We start from the raw sequence: 19,510 nt of genomic DNA, 5'->3' as shown, positions 1-19,510 counted from the left end.
AGGATAGAGGCCTGGTGCACAGGTGGGGGCTGGCTGGTTTGCCCTGAAGGGTGTCCCAGAACAGGGTGGGGGTCCCGCTTGGGTGCCTGGCCAGCCTGGATGAGGGGATGATGGCTGTTTGCAGCTGGTCACACCCCCTTCAGGGTGGGGGTCCCCACTGGGGTGCCTGGCCAGTCTAGGTGAGGGGCTGAGGGCTGTTTTCAGGCTGCCGGGTGACTGAAGCTCCCAACCTCTCCTTTTTTTCTTTTTTCTTTTTTTTTATTCTGGGATTTATTTACCTTCTATGGCTGTCGCTGGAACTGAGAGCCAGCTTTAGCTCTGAGGCTCGGCTCCAGCTCTGAGACCTTGGCTGCTGAAAGCAGGTATCTGGGTTTGTTTGGCTTCTATAATTGAAACACTGTTGCAGCTCTAGCTCTGAGGCCTGGCTGGCTGAAAGCAGGTTTCAGGGGTTTGTTTAGCTTCTATAATTGCAGCATTGTTTCTTAGAGTGCAGCTCAGAGCCCAGCAGTGGCAGGCGGGGAACCTTGGCTTCCTCCATCACTGGAGCAAGCAAACCTCCTGCTCGCTTCAGCTTGCCTGGCTGCCGGCCGCCATCTTGGTTGGCAGTTAATTTGCATATTGCCCTGATTAGCCAATGGGAAGCATGTCGGAGGTATGGTTAATTACCATGTTTGTCTGTTATTAGATAGGATAGCACAGAAATGGTCTCCCTGAAAATGGTTTCTGTGCAATCCAGAAGAATTTTATCAGGAAATGAAATAAGCATTCCTCACTTCTTTTAGATTCTCAGTCCTGGAGTTTTATTTTTTAATTATTTTTAAAAACATATTTTCATTGATTTCAGAGCGTAAAGGAGAGAGAGAGAGAGAGAGAGAGAGAGAGAGAGAAAGAAACATCAATGATGAAAGAGAATCATTGATCAGCTACCTCCTGCACGCCCCATACTGGGGATCGAGCCCATAACCCAGCATGTGCCCTTGACTGGAATTAAACCTGGGACCCTTCAGTTCACAGGTGGACGCTGTGTCCACTGAGCCAAACCGGCTAAGGCCAGTCCTGGAGTTTTAGATGGTGCTTGGCGTTCTGCAAAGTGAGCCTTTTAAGTGGAGAGATTCTACCAGGCCTGACCCTGGTCAGCAGAATACATTTCCTTCTGGGCTTCCACCGTAGAGAGACATACATTTCCATTTTGTCACTCCAGAACCTACCTACAGATAAGCTCTGAGAATCATTAGGTTTAGCCGAGACTTCTTTGGGTGAATTTGTCATGCAGGGTTGTTCTTTGCAGCTTTACTCACATGATCAGCAATTGTTTCCTGTAGTGCAAACAGGACAAGATCCAGCAGCCACACCCCTTCCCTGGGAATCTCAGCCCTGGCTGTCTCATTCCAGGATGTTTTCCGTTATCTCAAGAATGATCGTAAACCTCACCAGCTGAAAGAAAAACTTAGTCCTTTAATCAAAATTAAAGGGAAAAAAATGCTCCACTGCATTTGAGTGTGTGCTAGGGGGTGAGCTTTGTGTACTAGGACTACTGAGAAATTTAGAGCTTGGGCATTGGGGATTTAACTTCTCACCAGCAGTAATAGTGGGGGCAGCACTTTTTTGAGTTTCACTATATGTTCATTTCGTTGTCTTTCTTGTGAGGGGACATCTCCCCTGCTCCCTGTCCCCAACACATACTGTAGGTTGACGAGTGCAGGCTATGAGCTCTTTATAATTGCTCCAGCACAGCTCGTGGCACTTGGTGGACATTCAGGAAGTGTTTGTTCAATGAATAAGGGAGTGAATGGAGGCAGGAATTGTGTCTTATCCCTCATATTCCCTCCACAATGAGTGGGATCCAGGCCCACGGGGTAGGTGCTCGGGAAGCGCTAGCTGTGTGAATGAAATGTACCAGGCGGGTGCCTGGTGTGAATTCAGAAAGGGGACGGGGTAAAGCCAAAGAACAGTGAGAACATTGCCATTGCTCTGAGCTTAGAAGCCATTTAAATGAGTATCTGTTGCTTTTAGCTTATTGTTTGCTTAAAAACAAAACCTCAAGGGGACATTATTCAGTGCCATTTAACCTGGGGGCATGAAAAAATAGAGAAAACAAGATCTTAGTAAAAAATGAAATGCTCCAGTCAGATTTTCAAGTTTGAAAGAAGAGGGGAACAAGATGGGGAGAGGGTGAATTGGGTAAAGGTGGTCAAATATATGGTAGTGGAATAAGACTGGACTTTTACTGGTGAGCATGCCGTAGAGGATACAAATATCAAATTATAATGTTGTAAATCTGAAATTCATAATATATAACCAATTGTTACTCCAATAAATTTAATAAAAAATAATTAAAGTAAAGTTTGGGAGCATATGGCCTTGTGAAGTCTCACACTAGTGAAACAGCCTGACTATGAAATGTTGATTATGGTAGTTTCAGTAAAGTTTTCCCCCCAAAAAATTCCCTATTGCTTTCTTTTAAAACTTGGATTTCTTTATGATGCAAATAACAACAGATGGATGCCAGGGGAACACGGTGTAACCTGTGTGCCTTTTCCTCAGGTGGTGAACGCCGAAGGGGGCGTCGCCTTTCTGGACGCGGTGACTCCCATGGATTACTACCCTGGGTTAAATCTGGAAGGCTATCCTAACAGAGACAGCACCAAATACGCTGAAATTTATGGCATTTCGTCTGCTCACACTTTGTTGCGGGGGACACTGAGATATAAGGTAAGCGGCTGTGTTTCAGATGAAACGCGTTGCCTGTTCTGATGTGAGTGATGTGTACACGTCATTGTTACTAGTAATCAGAATAATTAAGATGTGGGCCACACTGGAGTCTGTGTCCGCAGGACTCTTGATTGAGAGACATTAGGAGACAGCTCAAAATATGTGAGCCAAAAGGGAACTTTAGACCCAGGAGGAGTGGGGGCGGGCAGAGGACTGGCTTCAGGGGTAATGAGTTTTGGGGAGTCAGGTGACCTTGCTGGGACTTGCTTTCTCTTCACCTCTCAGCTCTGCCTTCAGGGTTTGGCTGCAGTCCCAGGCTCCCAGGGCGGCTGGATGGTGGTAGCATCCCCACCCTCTTAGGTTCAGTGAGAATGAAAAGTGCATCTTTCAAAATCTAAAAATGTAATTTTGGTTTCATTAGTGCCTGAGGCCAGTGGGATAAAAGGTGCCAATCAGCTTTGCCCTCTGTTTTATGTCCCTTAAGCTGAAGATGTAGTCAGCATCACTTTTCCTAAAGCAACATCTTTTTTAAAAAAAATAATAATATATTGTTATTGATTTCAGAGAGGAAGGTAGAGGGAGAGAGAGAGAGAGAGAAACATCAAGGAGGAGAGAGAACCATTGACCCACTGCCTCTTGTATGCATCCTCCCCCCATCCCTTCCCACTGGGGATCGAACCTGCAACCAGGGCATGTGCCCTGACCGGAATCAAACTGTGACCTCATGGTTCATAGGTCAACCACTGAGCCATGCCAGCCAGGCCAAAGCAACATCTTTTTAACACAAAATGAGGTGTAGCTTCTAGAACAGCGGTTCTCAACCTGTGGGTTGTGACCCTTTTGGGGGTTGAATGACCCTTTTGCAGGGGTCGAATGACCCTTTCACAGGGGTCACCTAAATACATCCTTCATATCAGGTATTTACATTACGATTCATAACAGTAGCAAAATTACAGTTATGAAGTAGCAAAGAAAATAATTTTATGGTTGGGGGTCACCACAACATGAGGAACTGTATTAAAGGGTCACGGCATTAGGAAGGTTGAGAACCACTGTTTTAGAAGCATAAACACAAATGTTCATTACACATTTATTAATCACACAAGAGTAGTTACAAGTATGACCAGATTAAGACAATTTTATTGAAATAGTTTCCTAGGGCTATTATAACAAGTTACTACTAACTGGGTGCCTTAAAACAACAGAGTTTATTTTCTCATCATTCAGGAGGTCAGAAGTCTGAAATCAAAGTGTGGGCAGGGTGGGTACCTTCTGAAGGCTTTGAGAAAGAAACTGCCCCATGCCTGTGAGGCTTTCCATACCTTGGTATTTAAAATCACAACTCTGGCCCTCACCCTTCTGGCTCAGTGTATAGAGTGTCCGCCTGTGGACTGAAGGATCTCGGGTTACATTCCAGTCAAGGGCACATGCCCCGGTTGTGGGCTCAATCCCTAGTAAGGGGCGTGCAGGAGGCAGCCGATCAATGATTCTCTCTCATCATTGATGTTTCTCTCTCCCTCTCCCTCTCCTTTCCTCTCTGAAATTTACATATATATATATTTAATTTATATATATTTATATATATACTAGAGGCCTGGTGCACAAAAATTTGTGCACTCGGGGGGAGGAGGGGGGGGGTCCCTCTCAGCCTGGCCTGTGCCCTCTTGCAGTCTGGGACCCCTCGGGAGATAACGACCTGCTGGCTTAGGCCTGCTCCCGGGTGGCAGAGGGCAGGCCCAATCCCTAGGTGCAGCCCCTGGTCGGGCTCAGAGCAGGGCCAATTGGGGAGTTGGGGCGCCACCCCCTGTCATGCACAGAGCAGGGCAGATCGGGAGGTTGCGATGCCACCCCTAGTCATGCTCAGGGTAGAGCCGATTGGGGGGTTGGGGCATCGCCCTCTGTCACACTCAAGGCAGGGTCGATGGGGAGGTTGCGGCACCACCCCCTGTCACATACAGAGCAGGGCGGATCAGGGGGTTGGGGCACCGACCTCTATCACCCACAGAGCAGGGCCGATCAGGGGGTTGGGGCGCCGCCACTGTCACACTCAGGGCAGGGCTGATGGGGAGGTTATGGCTGTACCCCGTCACACACAGAGCAGGGCCCGTGGGGGGAGTTGGGGCGCCACACCCTGTCACACACAGAGCAGGGCCGATCAGGGGGTTAGGGTGCTGCACCCTGTCACACACAGAGCCGCAGGGTGATCAGGGGGTTGGGGAGCTTCCCCCTATCAGGCACAGAGCAGGGATGATCAGGGGGTTTGGGTGCTGCCCCCTGTCACGCTGATCCCGGTGCCGGGAGGCATATTACCCTTTTACTATATAGGATAGAGGCCTGGTGCACGGGTGGGGGCCGGCTGGTTTGCCCTGAAGGGTGTCCTGGATCAGGGTGGGGGTCCCCACTGGGGTGCCTGGCCAGTCTGGGTGAGGGGCTGAGGGCTGTTTTCAGGCTGGCGGGTGACTGAAACTCCCAACCTCTCCTTTATTTCTTTTTTTTTTATTCTGGGCCAGCTTTAGCTCTGAGGCTTGGCTCCAGCTCTTAGGCCTCGGCTGCTGAAAGCAGGTATCTGGTTTGTTTGGGTTCTATAATCGAAACACTGTTTCAACTCCAGCTCTGAGATCCCGGCTGGCTGAAAGCAGGTTTCTGGGGTTTTGTTTAGCTTCTGTATTTGTAACAATGTTTCAAACAGCAAGCTCAGAGGCCGGCAGCCGCAGGCGGGGAACGTTGGCTTCCTCCGTCACTGGAGCAAGCAAGCCTCCTGTTAGCTTCAAGCTGCCTGGCTGCCGGCCACCATCTTGGTTGGCAGTTAATTTGCATATCGCCCTGATTAGCCAATGGGAAGGGTAGTGGAGGTACGACTAATTACCATGTTTCTCTATTATTAGATAGGATTTATATATATGACTAAACTGAATTAGGTTCTTAAAAATAAATAAATAAAATCACAACTCTGTCATCCAGGATGCTTTCGATCCCCTTCCCTGTGTGAGGTGGTGCTGGTGGCATGCGTGTGTGAAGGGAATCACTGAGAAAGTGACTGTGAGAGCAGAGGCTAGTCCCATGGTGTCGGCTCATGAAGACTGCCTTCTGGTTTGCCTCGCTTCTCCTTGAGCTCTGTTTATCTTTAAAGAGAAGACAGCCACTACATCTCTTGCTCTTTAGAGTTGGCGGAATTTGTTGGAAGTTAGCATTTACTTCCAGCATTTCTAGTTCTATTTTATGTATATTTTTCTTGTGTCCTGAAATAGATTTTAAGCCCCTGGAGGGCAGGTACATGTACTGTCATGAATGGGATGTCCTCACTGGCCAGGAGTCAATTGTGGTGCCTGTGGTGACATCCCGAGGGGATCTAGGCACCTTGGGTGTTCCACATGCCTGGAAGCACAACAGAAATTCTAGTCTGGATTAAAGCCAGACCAGCCCCAGCTCGGGAACATTTCTTGATTCCTATTTAGAGAGTAGTAACTTCTTGGGGGAGGTGCAGGAATTAGGTTTTCTGTTAGCGTTAGATATAGCCGCTTGCCAAATGTGTAGACCCAGAAACAGAGGGTTTTAAGAGATTTAAGAACTGAACCCCGCTCTCGAGTGCATGGCTGGGAGCCAGGCGACCGAACCCTGGAGGATGGAAGACTTCACAGTGTTTATGTCCACGAGGGCCACCGTCCTGCGCAGTGTCAGTGACCCTTCCATAACCTGGCCATTCCCTTGGGTATTAGAGATGAGACACTGTCATCCCAGTGTGACAGGGACACCGCGGGTCTTAGGCACCTGCCCGTCACCTGTTGTCCTGGCAGACTCAGCTGGATCCCACCTTCCCCTGGGATCTTTTCTTAACTCCTTCTCCTGGACTCCCCTCCCCCACATCTACGTGAGGTCCCCTCCTCTGAGCGCCCACGGTCCTGTTTACCTCTGTCATAGCACTTAGAATATTCTACTGCAGTGTAGTCAACAGCAGTCATGTAGCTCTGCTCATTATGTACCAGGCATTTTTTGTTTGTTTGTTTGACTTTCTATTGGATTTCAGTTTCTTCGTGGGTGAGGACTGCGTTGATCATCTCTGTGGCCTCAGCCCCTAGCACAAGTGTGACACATGGGAGCAATTTGCTAAATGCTTCTTGGTGAATGAATACATACGATACATTGACTTCTAGAGATCGCCATAAAAATATATTTCTGAGATTAAGAAATATCTCAGTATTTGAGAAATTGGATGAAGGGATTCTAGAAGCAAGCTGGGATACTGCTTTTTTGTTTCTCCCGTTTGAAATATATTGCATTGGATAGGATCAAATAAATGTGAATTCTTTAATTAGTAACCTTTGAACAGTTTGAATAATACAACCTCTCTGAAATGTGAAAATTACTAGTTGGCCACACAGCAGTGAACTATCCGATGGCTACGGACACTTTGATATGTTAACATTTTATTGCTTCTTAAAACAATTTTACATTTTTCTCTTCTTCCTCCTGCTGCTTCTCCTCCTCCTCCTCCTCCTCCTCCTCCTCCTCCTCCTCCTCCTCTTCCACTCTTTCCCTCTTTCTCTGCCTCTGTCTCTGTAACTGCAGCAGATACAAAGCCCCTTACCCCCACCCCCCATATTTGCTCACAGCATAACATACAGTTATGATCTTCAATCACTTCATCATCATTCAGAATCTATTCATCCAGTCACTTGTTCTCTCAGCTTGCTGGTGAGATGGATAAATGGGTGAGGGCACATACACACCTACACACACACACACACACACACACACACACACACATTCTATACTACTGTTCAGCAGCTGAATAGAGAATTACAATTTGTGTCAAGTGCCATAACAGAGATATATACAAAATGCTACAGAGGAGAAGGGAGTGCCCATTTACCTAGGCCAGTGATGGTGAACCTTTTGAGCTCTGCGTGTCAGCATTTTGAAAAACCCTAACTTAACTCTGGTGCTGTGTCACATATAGAAATTTTTTGATTTGCAACCATAGTGAAACAAAGATTTACATTTTTGATATTTATTTTATATATTTAAATGCCACTTAACAAAGAAAAATCAACCAAAAAAATGAGTTTGCATGTCACCTCTGACACGTGTGTCATAGGTTCACCATCACTGATCTAGGGGCTCAGTAGGTTTGCTGAGCTTGATCTTAAGGGAGGAGTAAACATTTCCTTGGTGGAGAAGGGGCTCCCCATCAGGCGCAGGGGCAGTGTGCACAGAGGCCCAGGTCTCTGAAGAGCACCATTCCACTCGGGAAATGGTGAGTGGTGGAGATGATGATAGTGAGTTGGCTAGAAGGGCATATGGGGATGGATTTTATGTAATAGGCCAAGGACTTCAGACTTCTCCTGTAGATAATGAAGAACACACGAGGAATTTTTATCAGAGTTATGACATTTTAGAAAAATCTTTCTGGTCTACTTTCCCCCCTGCTCTGTATAGGCATTAGAATGGTGGCTCTTAATCATTAGAATGGATTACCTGCTTTGGGGAGCTCTTCTTAAAACGTCCTTCTTCCATTAGGAGAGAGAACAACTGTTCTATTGAATACTGTTTGCTGAACTGAAATTTGACACAGAAGGAAATTGCCTTCCTGCTGCCAGAGAATACCACTCGATGGCCCCAGAAACAGCAGTCAGCACCCCAGTCTCTCAAGGCCGCTTATGTAAACAGTGGAATTGTTGCTGACACTATTGATTTTGTTTGGAACCTGAAGGAGGCTGCATCCACAGGAGCCACGCAGATGACGCTTTCAGCCTGTGTTCTAAACAAGTTGTAAACACAGAGCCCTCTTTCCAAAAACACTTAAAATTGTTTTTTGAAGAGAAAATTTTCATGCACTGGTTAATCCTTCTCCTTGCAGGGATATGCTAAAGCCTTGAACGGACTGGTGAAACTGGGTCTTATAAACAGAGATGCATTTCCCGCACTTCGACCTGAGGCCAAGCCTCTCACCTGGGTGAGTAATTCCACAATGATATGCATTCTGACTGGTTAGGTTTGAACTTGGTTTGGGCCAGCTAAAGAGTCCATTGTGTGGCTTACCCGCAGCAAAGTAAACCCTCTAGCCCCAAAGGCCCCTTTCTGTTCACTGTTATGGGAGGATGGAGGCAGGATGGAGAGCTTGGAGGCTGACTCCGGGCCTGTTTCCTCAGTAACTTCTAGCACTTGGTGGCTCTCTCATTCCAGGAAGAGATGAACTTGTCCTCCGCACTGGGCTCTGGGCTCTGCCACTGGCCTACGTGGTGACCCAGTGAGAGGAGTTAAGTCTGGGCCTCCTGCACTGATAGCACAGGAGGGCTGCTGGCGGTATCACAGAACTGATTCCTAACCCGTGAATCCCAGCAATTCTTTCATTCGGCCGTTTGTAATCAAGCGTAATTTGAATTTTCAGTTCCCAAGTTCACCCCACATCTGTGTTGTATTAAAATCGATTAAAATTGGAAGATTTCCCCCCAGGTGGCTCAGTTGGTTGGGTGTTGTCCCGTGCATGAAAAGGTTGCTGATTTGATCCTGTGTCAGGACACATGGTTTCAGGCTCGAACCCCTGTAGGGGTCATGCAGGAGGCAGCCAATCAATGGTTCTCTCTCACATCGATGTTTCTCTCTCCCTTTCACTCTCTAAAAAAAAATCAATTAAAAAATATTTTTGAAAAATCTTAGAGGTTCAGTGTTGGAAGGGACTTTGGAGGCTTGGAACTAAATGTAAAGTAGAGAGAGCTTCCACTATCTGCTAGGAATTAACTTGTTACTCGCTGGTCATCCAACTTAATGTGCCCATATTCCAATAGAAATGCCAGAAATTTATCACAGGGAGAAAAGGATCAATATTGCCAATCTTTATAAGTCTCCCCAAAGAAACTTTGGTATTCTTGTTGGTCAATTGCTTTTTAATTCAGTTATTTTGTGTGTCTGAGAGTCTTTCCAATTCAAGTCTTACCATCCACAAATGTACTGGTTGGACAGAAGTGAATAAGTATCTATAGGGTGAACATGGGGGTGAGGCAGTTGCATTGGGAAGGTTGGTACAGGTATTCTTAGAGCTGGTCCAAGTATCTTGGTAGCTACAGTCTAGAGCAGCCGTGGGCAAACTACGGCCCAAGGTCCAGATCCCGCCCGTTTGAAATGAATAAAACTGAAAAAAAAAAAAAGACCGTACCCTTTTATGTAGTGATGTTTACTTGGAATTTATAGTAGTTCACACAAACACTCCATCCATGCTTTTGTTCCGGCCCTCCGGTCCAGTTTAAGAACCCATTGTGGCCCTCGAGTCAAAAAGTTTGCCCACCCCTGGTCTAGAGTAAGGATGGACAAACATTTTTTTAAAGACCAAATTAAAAATATATTTGGCTTTATGGGCCAGCGATGTCTGTCAGACTATTCAATTCTGCCATAGACAGTAGATCAACACATGAGCAAGTTTTACTAGTGATAAAACTTTTTACTTGCAAAACCAGGTGGTGAGCCAAATTTGACCTGTGAACCAGTTTGTTTTTCCTTAACCAGGGGTGGGGCCACTTGAATATTTATAATATCATGTGCGGGCCATACAAAACTATCAACTTAAAAATTAGCCTGCTATATTTGGTCAAACATTTAATTAACTCACCCCTTATGCCTTGGCAGGGCCAGACTGAATGATTTAGTGGGCCTTCTATGGCCCGAGGGCCGGACATTCCCCACCCCTGCAATCTAAAGCATAATTTTTCCCTTGAGAGACTGAAAAAACTCTTGTTTAGAAAGTAGAAAAAGCTATGGCCACTGTTTAAGTTTCCTTCTTTGAGATTTTATTATCTGCAAGGTCTTTTTCATCTCTGGAATCTACAAAATAACTTTGGTTGCTACTAGCAACCAAAGCAATAAGCCATTTCATTCTGGCCAAAATGGATGGCTGGAGGGTGAGGGGGGAATGGGTGAAAAAGTGATGGAGAGGATACGCAAAGACAGGATATGTGATGTCATTATGATACCATCTGTTTCGTACTGATTTAATGTTATGGCCCATTTTTATTGCTGAAATATCATTCTTGAATACCGTGCATTTATTGATGTGTGGGTGTGCAGACACATGTGTATGCACATGTATGCGTTACAGTTTACTATTTCTAATTTAATTTGGTGCATTTGAGGTCCAATGTCTTAACAAAATACTTTCTCAACTTGTTTATTCTATTAGGAACTTAGAGTTTTCATTTTTCTTCTTCTAACCAGAAAGAGCTCCTGTGTGATCTAGTTGGGATTCCGCCCTCCTCCACGCAGGACGCACTTAAGGAAGCTGTCTTTAAGAAACTAGGCGGAGACAGCACCCAGCTGGAGGCTGCTGAACGGTAGGCACCCACCAGTCAACGCAGAGCTAACTATTGGGTAGATGATCCCTTAATCCTTTTCCATCAAAGAAAGGTCAGGATAAAATCAAACGTTTTACATTGCCTTTGGCTAATTTGCTGCTCTAGTGTTGGCCTGTTTTAGAGAGATTAACATATACCATGTTCATGTGGGGGTGAGATGTCGATTGAGAGAGAAATTCAATGGCAATTATAACTTGGGAAATACTTATTCTGAGACACTTTACTACTCAGTACTCAAAACAGGTGGGATTTTTTTCTCTCCTCTGGAGAATCACCCAGTCGTTTTCCAACTGTTTTAAAACATTTGTTCACACAGTGGTGGCACATTCTGCTGTCATCCTTAATGTGGGAGAACGAACCCGCGAGAGAATCTCATAAAAAGCTTTGCAATAGCGTGAATTTTCAATGTGTTAGTTCTGCTCCAGACAGTGCTGCCTGGGAGAGTCTGGGGATGATTCTAACGGTTGTAACATTACTGTTGTTATTATTATTTTACATTTTAGGAGAGTCCTATGCCTTGAACTGTCATTTTGTGATTATTCCCTTCAAGGTGAAATCCAAGGAGTGCTCCCTTCTGTTTCCCAAGTGGGAATATGCAAGGACTTGTACTAACGCAGCCATCTCTTGTGCTCCTCAGGTTGGGCTTACTTGGTGATGAACAAGTCCCTCGGGCAGAGTCTGTTGTGGATGCGCTTTCCAAGTATTTGGCCATGAAACTTTCCTACGGTAAGCCATTGGCTATTAGCTGAACATCTCAGGAGAAGAAACATACGATGTAGTCAGTATAACCGGCAAATTATGTTAGGGGGCAGGAGCCAAGCAGTAGGAATGGGGTAGTATGATATGAGGGAAAGAGCTCTTGACTTTTTTCAGAGGGAAAATTGAGAGAACTGTAAAATAAGAATGAATTTGGGCCCAGCCAGTGTAATTCAGTGGTTGAGCATCAACCTATGAACCAGGAGGTCACGGTTCTATTCCCAGTCAGGGCACTTGCCTGGGTTATGGGCTCGAGCCCCAGTGAGGGGCATGCAGGAAGCAGCCGATCAATGATTCTCTCTCATTGTTGATCTTTCTTTCTTTCTTTCTTTCTTTCTTTCTTTCTTTCTTTCTTTCTTTCTTTCTTTCTTTCTTTCTTTCTTTCTTCCTTCCTTCCTTCCTTCCTTCCTTCCTTCCTTCCTTCCTTCCTTCCTTCCTTCCTTCCTTCCTTCCTTCTTTCTTTCTTTCTTTCTTTCTTTCTTTCTTTCTTTCTTTCTTTCTTTCTTTCTTTCTTCCTTTTTTCCTAATGTTTTTATTGATTTCAGAGAGAGAAGGGAGAGGGAGAGAGAGAAACATCCATGATGAGAGAGAATCATCCATGGGCTGCCTCCTATAGGCCCTCCACTGGAGACAGAGCCCACAACCCCACCTGTGCCTGGAGATGGGATCAACCGTGACCTCCTGGTTCATGGGTCAGTGCTCAGCCACTAAGCCACACCTGCTGGCTCTTTTTATTTTTTAATGGGGCTACTGGGAAATTTTAAAATACATACTTTGCTCACAGTCTATTTCTGTTGCACAGTGCTGCGCTATAGGTTAAAGAATTCCGGATTCAAGTCTCTAGCCTGCACCCCAGCTGGAGTTACAGATCCATACATAGTTCAGCTATCTAAGTGGTGCCTGTCTAATGATCATCTCTAATGCAGAACTCTTCATTTCCACACACACATCCTCACCCCAAACCTGTTCCTGCCCAATCTGACCCTTCTCAGTGAATGACCCAAGCATCCTTCATTGTTGATGTTTCTCTCTCTCTCCCTCTTCCTTCCTCTTTCTCTAAAATAAATAAAAACTTTTTTTAAAATAAAAAGAATGAACTTGGGTAATATGTAAAAAGAAAGTATTATTAGTTTTACTTTTAATTTTTAGCTCATTTGGAAAAACTGCAGGAGCATTTTTGAGAGAAAGTGGATGGCCGTTGAGGCAGAGCCCTCATGCCTATACTCGGCTGTAGTGATGGCACCTGGATAGCAGACTGTTATTCTAGTCATCATTCCCTTGAGTTTTCCAATGGGTCTCTGAGCTACAAAGCAGTATGGCTAGTTGTCTAGGAACCATATCTAAGGGGAGGGAGACTCATGAGAGCAAAAGGGCAGTAGCAGGAGAGGAAATACAATATTGGGGTTGTAATGACGGTGGCATTTTATAATGTCTGCTTACTTACTTTAAGGTCCTGGAGAGAAAGATATGATTGTGATGAGAGACAGCTTTGGAATCAGACATCCGTCTGGGCATTTAGAAAATAAAACTATTGATCTTGTGGTTTATGGAGACATCAATGGCTTTTCAGCCATGGCTAAAACTGTGGGGTTCCCCACCGCTATGGCAGCCAAGATGTTGCTAGATGGTAAGTTCTTTCATATCCTTATCATCTTCAAGTCATTCGGTGCCTGGGCATCCAATAGCTATTCTTGAGTATGACACGGCGTTCACTAAGTGAGCCATCTCAGAAGATCCAGGCGCGGGCTGACTGGGAGTGACTCCGTGGGAGTGACAAACATGGGTTTTGGCGTTAGCACCGCCTTCTCTCCCAGCTCAGTCACAGATGAGGCTGAGCGATGAGGTGCAAGTTACTCAGCATCTCTGAGCCAGAGTTCCCTCATCTTCAAACTGGGGATCGTCATCGCCGATTCATAGGGTTGTTGTGATGCTAAAGTGAAATAATACGTAAAGCTCCTACCACATGGCGGGGCCTCCAAGCAATGTGAACTCCCTTTCTTTCTTTCTTTCTTTTTTTTTTATATTTGGGAGGTTGTAACACTGAAATAGCAAAGGGCATTCACTTCCAGGTCTTCCAACATAGAGACCAGGTTTTATTATTTTTTTTAATTTTGTTTTTTGCTGTGAAGCACTCGCTTTATTGAGACCATGTTTTATTAATCTTCATGTCTCAGTATGTTATGAGTACTCAATAAATATTTTGAACAGAATGAATTCAAATTTTAACTCTTCACTCTTCCCTGAAGATCATGTATAAGTTCAAGTAAGCATTACCTCTGAACACAATGCCCCATTTGGCCCATGTGAAAGTGTGAGGAGAGTAGAAAACATCAAAGCATATCAATGTCAAATGATGAGAAGATGTATCTAGAATAGCATCTCAGCTAATATCACGTTAAACCATGTACTTAGTTATTGCGGAACAAGGGTGATGACGTGATGAAGGATGGGGTAATAATGGCCTTTAAGGAATGTGTCCAGACTCACTGTTTCAGCAATAGACACCCATGCCCACATAACCAGGTGGGCTTTAATTCCTTCTGTTGGGTATTATGCTTTTAAATAAAATGAAATAAGCAAATAAAGCAGCCAGTTAGATTTACTTTACTTTCTTATTTTACTTTATTCTCTGATTGTCTTGGCAGGGGTTAATGCAGTCAAGTGTATAAATTCTGACACTATCCCTAAGTCCAGTTGTGTTATTAATCTAAAATTGATTAAGTAATAATTTAGTAGGGGACATTTAAGCAGCTATTTTAAAAATGTTTAGGCCTCCAATAATTCATTGACTCTGACTTAACTGCTATATGGAGACCCTTGCTGCAGAAATTAGCATTTAATACCACCTTTAAAATGGTAACTACAAATTAATTTTCTTTCAGGTGAAATTCATGCTAAAGGCCTAATTGGACCCTTTTCAAAGGAGATCTATGGACCAATATTGGAGCGAATTAAAGCAGAAGGCATTATCTATACAACACAGAGCACAATCAAACCTTAATTGAGAATTATATTTTATCTTCCCAAGCAATACAGCTCTGAACATTTGTGCAACAAACATGTTTGCTACAGTACTATTTTAAAGTATAAAACATATATTTTGATTGTCATTACAATGATGTTTTTGAAATATAAATCTCTATTTTCTTATGCAAATATTTGGAACAGGATATGCCAGTAATTACCAGAGAACTTTAATAATCCTATCATGTATTTTTTCACGTGTGTGTAAAAGTGATGATGATTGTATTATTTGTTAATTTATTGTGCAACTGTTTTCCTACAAGAATATATTTTCCTATATTCAGCAGATGAAGTTTCATCTTTTTAGATAGAAAATATTTCCTCAACATCACAGAAATGCAAAGGATCCTAAAAGACTACTACAATGATATGCCAACAAATTGAAAAACCTAGAAAAAATGGATAAATTTTTGGAAGCATACACCTTCCAAGACTGAGTCATGAAGAAATAGAAAATCTGAGTAGACCAATTATAGGTAATAAAATTGAATCAGTAAATTAAAAACTTCCCCGAAAGTCCAGGATCTGATGGCTTCCCAGGTGAATTCTACCAAACATTTAAGAAGCATTAACACTTACCTTTCTCAAATCATTCCAAGAAATTGGAGAGGAAGGAACACTTCCAGACTCATAGGAATAGATTGAGAGTCCAGAAATAACTCATATTTATGGTCAATAGATGATTGAAAAGGTTACTAAGACAATTTACTAGAGAAAAATAGTGTTTTTATCTATTGGTGCTGGAACAACTGAATATCTACATGCTTAGAAATGAAGTTGTACCCTTACCTCACAGCACATATAAAAATTAAGTCAAAGTGAACCAAAGTCCTAAATATAAGAGCAAACACAATAAAACTATTAGGAAAAATTATAGGCATAAATCTTCATGACCTTGGTTTTATGGCAATAATTTCTTAAATAAATGAAACCAAAAGCACAAGAAACAAAAGGAAAAGAAAATTGGACATCATCAGAATAAAAAACCTTTGTGCTTCCAAGGGTACCATCGAAAAAGCAAAATGACAATCCACAGAATGAGAGAAAATGTTCGCAAATCATATATCAGGTAAGGGAGGAACTTGTATTTAGAATACATAAAGAACTACTATAACCCAATAAAAAGACAAAGATCCCAAAGTAAAGAAATGGACAAAGGATCTGAATTGCCAGTTCTCCAAAGAAGATAAACAAAAGGCCATCAGCACACACAAAGATGCTCAACATCATTAGCTATCAGAGAAATGCAAATCAAACTTACAATGAGGCATCACTTCATACTCACCAAGATAGCTGTAATAAAAGCATGCTGGTGAGGATGTAAAGACATCGGAAGCCCTCATAAAGGCCTGATGGAAATGCAAAATGGTGCCGTTGCTTTGGAAAACAGTTCAACGCAAAGGCTGAACATAGTTACCATATGACCCAGCAATTCCACTCTTAGGTATATACACAAGAGAAATGAAAACATACTATGTCCATGCAAACTTGTAAAGAAATGTGTGTAACAGCATTATCCATGATAGCCAAAAATGAAAACAATCCAAACGTCAGTCAACTGATAAATGCATAAACAAAAGGTGGTGTATTCATACAATGGAATATTTGACAATAAAAGAATACATGAATTACTAATACAGGCTACAAGATGGATGGACCTGGAAAGCATGGTGCGAAGTGAAAGAAGCCAGACAGAAGAGGCCACATAGATGATTTCATTTATATAAAATGTCCAGATTAGTCAAATCTGTATATAGAGAAACTAGATTAGAGGTTACTTACAGTTGGAGGGGAGCAGAAGTGACTACTGATGAGTTGGGGGTTCCTTTTTGGGGTGATGAAAATATTGTACAGTTGATTGTGGTAATGGTGGACAATTCTGAATATCCTAAAAAAATCACTGAGTTATATGCTTTGAATATACATTGTATGAGATTGGAATTAGATCTCAAGTTGTTATAAAAGAGATTCGATTACAAATAAAACATTTGTTGGCTCCTTGGGATAAACATTATATATAACTAATAAAGATTTTATAATTAGTTATACATATAAACTAAATACCTGTTTGACTTTCACTGACTGTGCTCATATCCTGGCATCTAAAACTAATTCCACCCTTGAAATAGCAGAGATTAGATGTGGAGTATATGAAAGTCGAGAAAGCATCTATGCTATTTGAAAGGATCAAAGTTGATTTAAGGCCGGGTCCTACCTATCACAAATATGTACGATATGGAGAGCAATAATCTGTTAATAAGTAAAGACATTCTGTTATGGAAGTTTTTACCTCAGCATTGAGTTTAACAGATTGAATTTGGAAATAGAACTTGATTTCACCCCCAACCTTGAAGAGTGCCCTGATGGAATGGGAACCAGGGAACTAGCACCTTGCGTGGGAGTGGGAACTTGTTGAGATCTCGATGTAATTAACTGCTTTAGGTCTTATGATAACAGTGATAAAGGGGATGTGATCGCAGGGCAGGTTTAATGTCAGCGCTAGAAAAGGAAATGTCAGTAAGCTCCAGTAAAGACATTGGCTTTCAGTAACAAACTTTCCAACAGATATTTCGATAATAAAGATGGTGGTGGTAGGATCTGGGGATGAATGGATAGCTTATAGTTAATAAGCATATGACTCTATCAGAGGGTCAGGAAACTTGTATGGTAAATAAATATTTTAGGCTTTGAAGGCTAAGGGGGGTCACAGCTGCTATTTTCTGCCTTTGTAGTGTGCACGCAGCCATTGATGGCACCTAAATGAGTGGACATGATTGGTACCATTAAAACTTTATGAAAACAGGTGATGGGCCGACTTGGCCCTTGAGCCATAGTTTATGAACCCCTGGTCTAACCATGTTGGTAGGCTTAATGTCCACATCTTCCAGATCTTTCTACCTTTTTGGCCTCTTTCAGATTCTATTTTCTATTGTCCATTTTTCCTTGTCCTAGACCCTTGAGATAGTAGACCCTGGGCCTCTGAGGAGCACTGTGATTAGTTGTCCAATATGCTATCTGTTTTCTTCTATATGAAATGAGGATAACAGAGACTCACAGGATGGTTATAAAGGTTAATGAGAGAACAAAAGCCTGTTACCTAGTAGATGTTCCAAAAGATTAGCATTTCCTCTTTAGCAATAACATTTTTGCCTGAAGTTTATGTTAAAGTTAATGAGATTTTAGCTTTGAGGTGTTTTTTTTTTTTTTTTCTTCAATCTTTTGGATAACTTTGGAGGACTCCTCAAACATCCATGCTGCTTAAATGAACTATAGATGTATTTGCTCCACAACAAGAATCTTAAAGTGGTCATAGAGTAGAAAGGACCAAAATAATAATTTGGCCAGGCCTCTGATGTTGCAGAAGAGAAAATGTGTCTTACAAAGTTAAATGACTTGAAATCTCTGTTATTTATATCACATACTAGGGGCCCAGTGCACGAATTCATGCACCTTGGAAGAAACTATGGGCCGCAAGGCTACAGTGGGCACAGGGGTGGGTCACGGCCCATCCTCTACACCTCTACCCAGCCCCTCCCACCGCAGCCCCAGTCCCCTCCCTGCTGGCAGCCCCGCTCTCACCGCTGCCACTTGTACCTGCTGATGGCGCCAAGCGATCAGGACTGAAGCTGGTGCCAGCAGCAGGTGTGAGCAGAGGCTCTGGCGCCGGCAGTGGGTGTGAGTGGGGCTGTCGCCGGCAGCGGGTGCGAGAGGCAGCTGCTGGCCCCGATCGTCCCTCAGGAGCAGGGGGAGATGGAGAAGCCTCTCACACCCACTGATGGTGTGCTGTCAGCAGGTGCCAGAGGCGGCTGCTGGCCCCAGCAGTGGGTGTGAGTGGGGCTGGCACCCGCAGCAGCTGTGAGCGCTGGGCGGGACCGTGGTGCAGTGCGGGAACAAAGAATTTTCAGTAACCACCGAGGCTCGCCCAGATGACAGCAACTGGCGCCCTTGCTCACCTGCTTCACCATCCTGCTGCAGCCGATGCCCACCATCTTCCGTGTATGCCCCTTGGTGGTCAGCGCACATAGCGACCAGTTGTTCAGTCGTTCCGTTGATTGGTCTATTTGCATATTAGGGCCATATATATATATATATATTTCTATGTGTTCCAGCTTGCTTTCTGGGGATTTTTCATTTTCTTTCTGAGCATCCTTGTTACTGATGGTACTCATGGTTATTCGTGGCATTTGCTGGTCTCCTTTGCCCAGGCATGTATGGATGTCTATATTAATGGCCCTTTTCTAGCAGCTTTTTCTGAAGAGGTCTTTCTACTATTTTTAAGAAGATGTTGCTAAATCCCAAGATTTTTACCTCTGTTATCTCCCAGAGCTTACTGCCACAGCTTCTGTAAGACAGTACAGCTACACTGCTTGGGGGTGGGGTTTGTTTTGCCCTCACCATAATGGCAACCCCAGGCCTTCGTGGGGACCCGCCCCAAGGACCTGAACTGGGGATCAATCACAGAGGGAAGCAGCACTTATACTGCAATAACTTTTAGTTTCCAGGTAATGTGCTCCTTTACTTGACACCAAGGGCAACGGGAGACGAGTGTTGGGAGTCCAAGGGGCAGCAGGGCTCTGTAGTTCCATTTTTTTGTCTGAAATTCCAACGCCCAACAACAGACAGCCATGCACAGAACCCCGTGCCCTGTCAGTCATCTGCTGGCTCACTGTTCACTC

The 19,510-nt window shown here is 43.7% G+C and overlaps 1 protein-coding gene across 3 annotated transcripts in view; it reads left to right on the top strand.

Moving 5' to 3' along the window:
* AASS (aminoadipate-semialdehyde synthase) overlaps positions 1–16,580 on the top strand; it is a 78,284-nt gene extending 61,704 nt beyond the window's left edge. For all 3 annotated transcript variants that reach the window (XM_070423802.1, XM_070423803.1, XM_070423801.1), the window contains 6 exons: positions 2,545–2,712; positions 8,570–8,665; positions 10,918–11,033; positions 11,692–11,780; positions 13,261–13,437; positions 14,693–16,580. In XM_070423802.1, coding sequence (XP_070279903.1) covers positions 2,545–2,712; positions 8,570–8,665; positions 10,918–11,033; positions 11,692–11,780; positions 13,261–13,437; positions 14,693–14,811 — 765 coding nt within the window. In that variant the 3' untranslated portion in view covers positions 14,812–16,580. The remainder of the gene's footprint in view (positions 1–2,544; positions 2,713–8,569; positions 8,666–10,917; positions 11,034–11,691; positions 11,781–13,260; positions 13,438–14,692) is intronic.
* Positions 16,581–19,510: the final 2,930 nt, after the last annotated feature.

This window comes from Myotis yumanensis, unplaced genomic scaffold (assembly GCF_028538775.1).
Source record: "Myotis yumanensis isolate MYYU_CA2020_CCGP unplaced genomic scaffold, mMyoYum1.0.hap1 SCAF_9, whole genome shotgun sequence".
NCBI classification, from domain to species: Eukaryota; Metazoa; Chordata; class Mammalia; order Chiroptera; family Vespertilionidae; genus Myotis; species Myotis yumanensis.
Note: the sequence above shows the minus strand (reverse complement) of the source record. Positions and strands in the feature narration are given on the sequence as shown.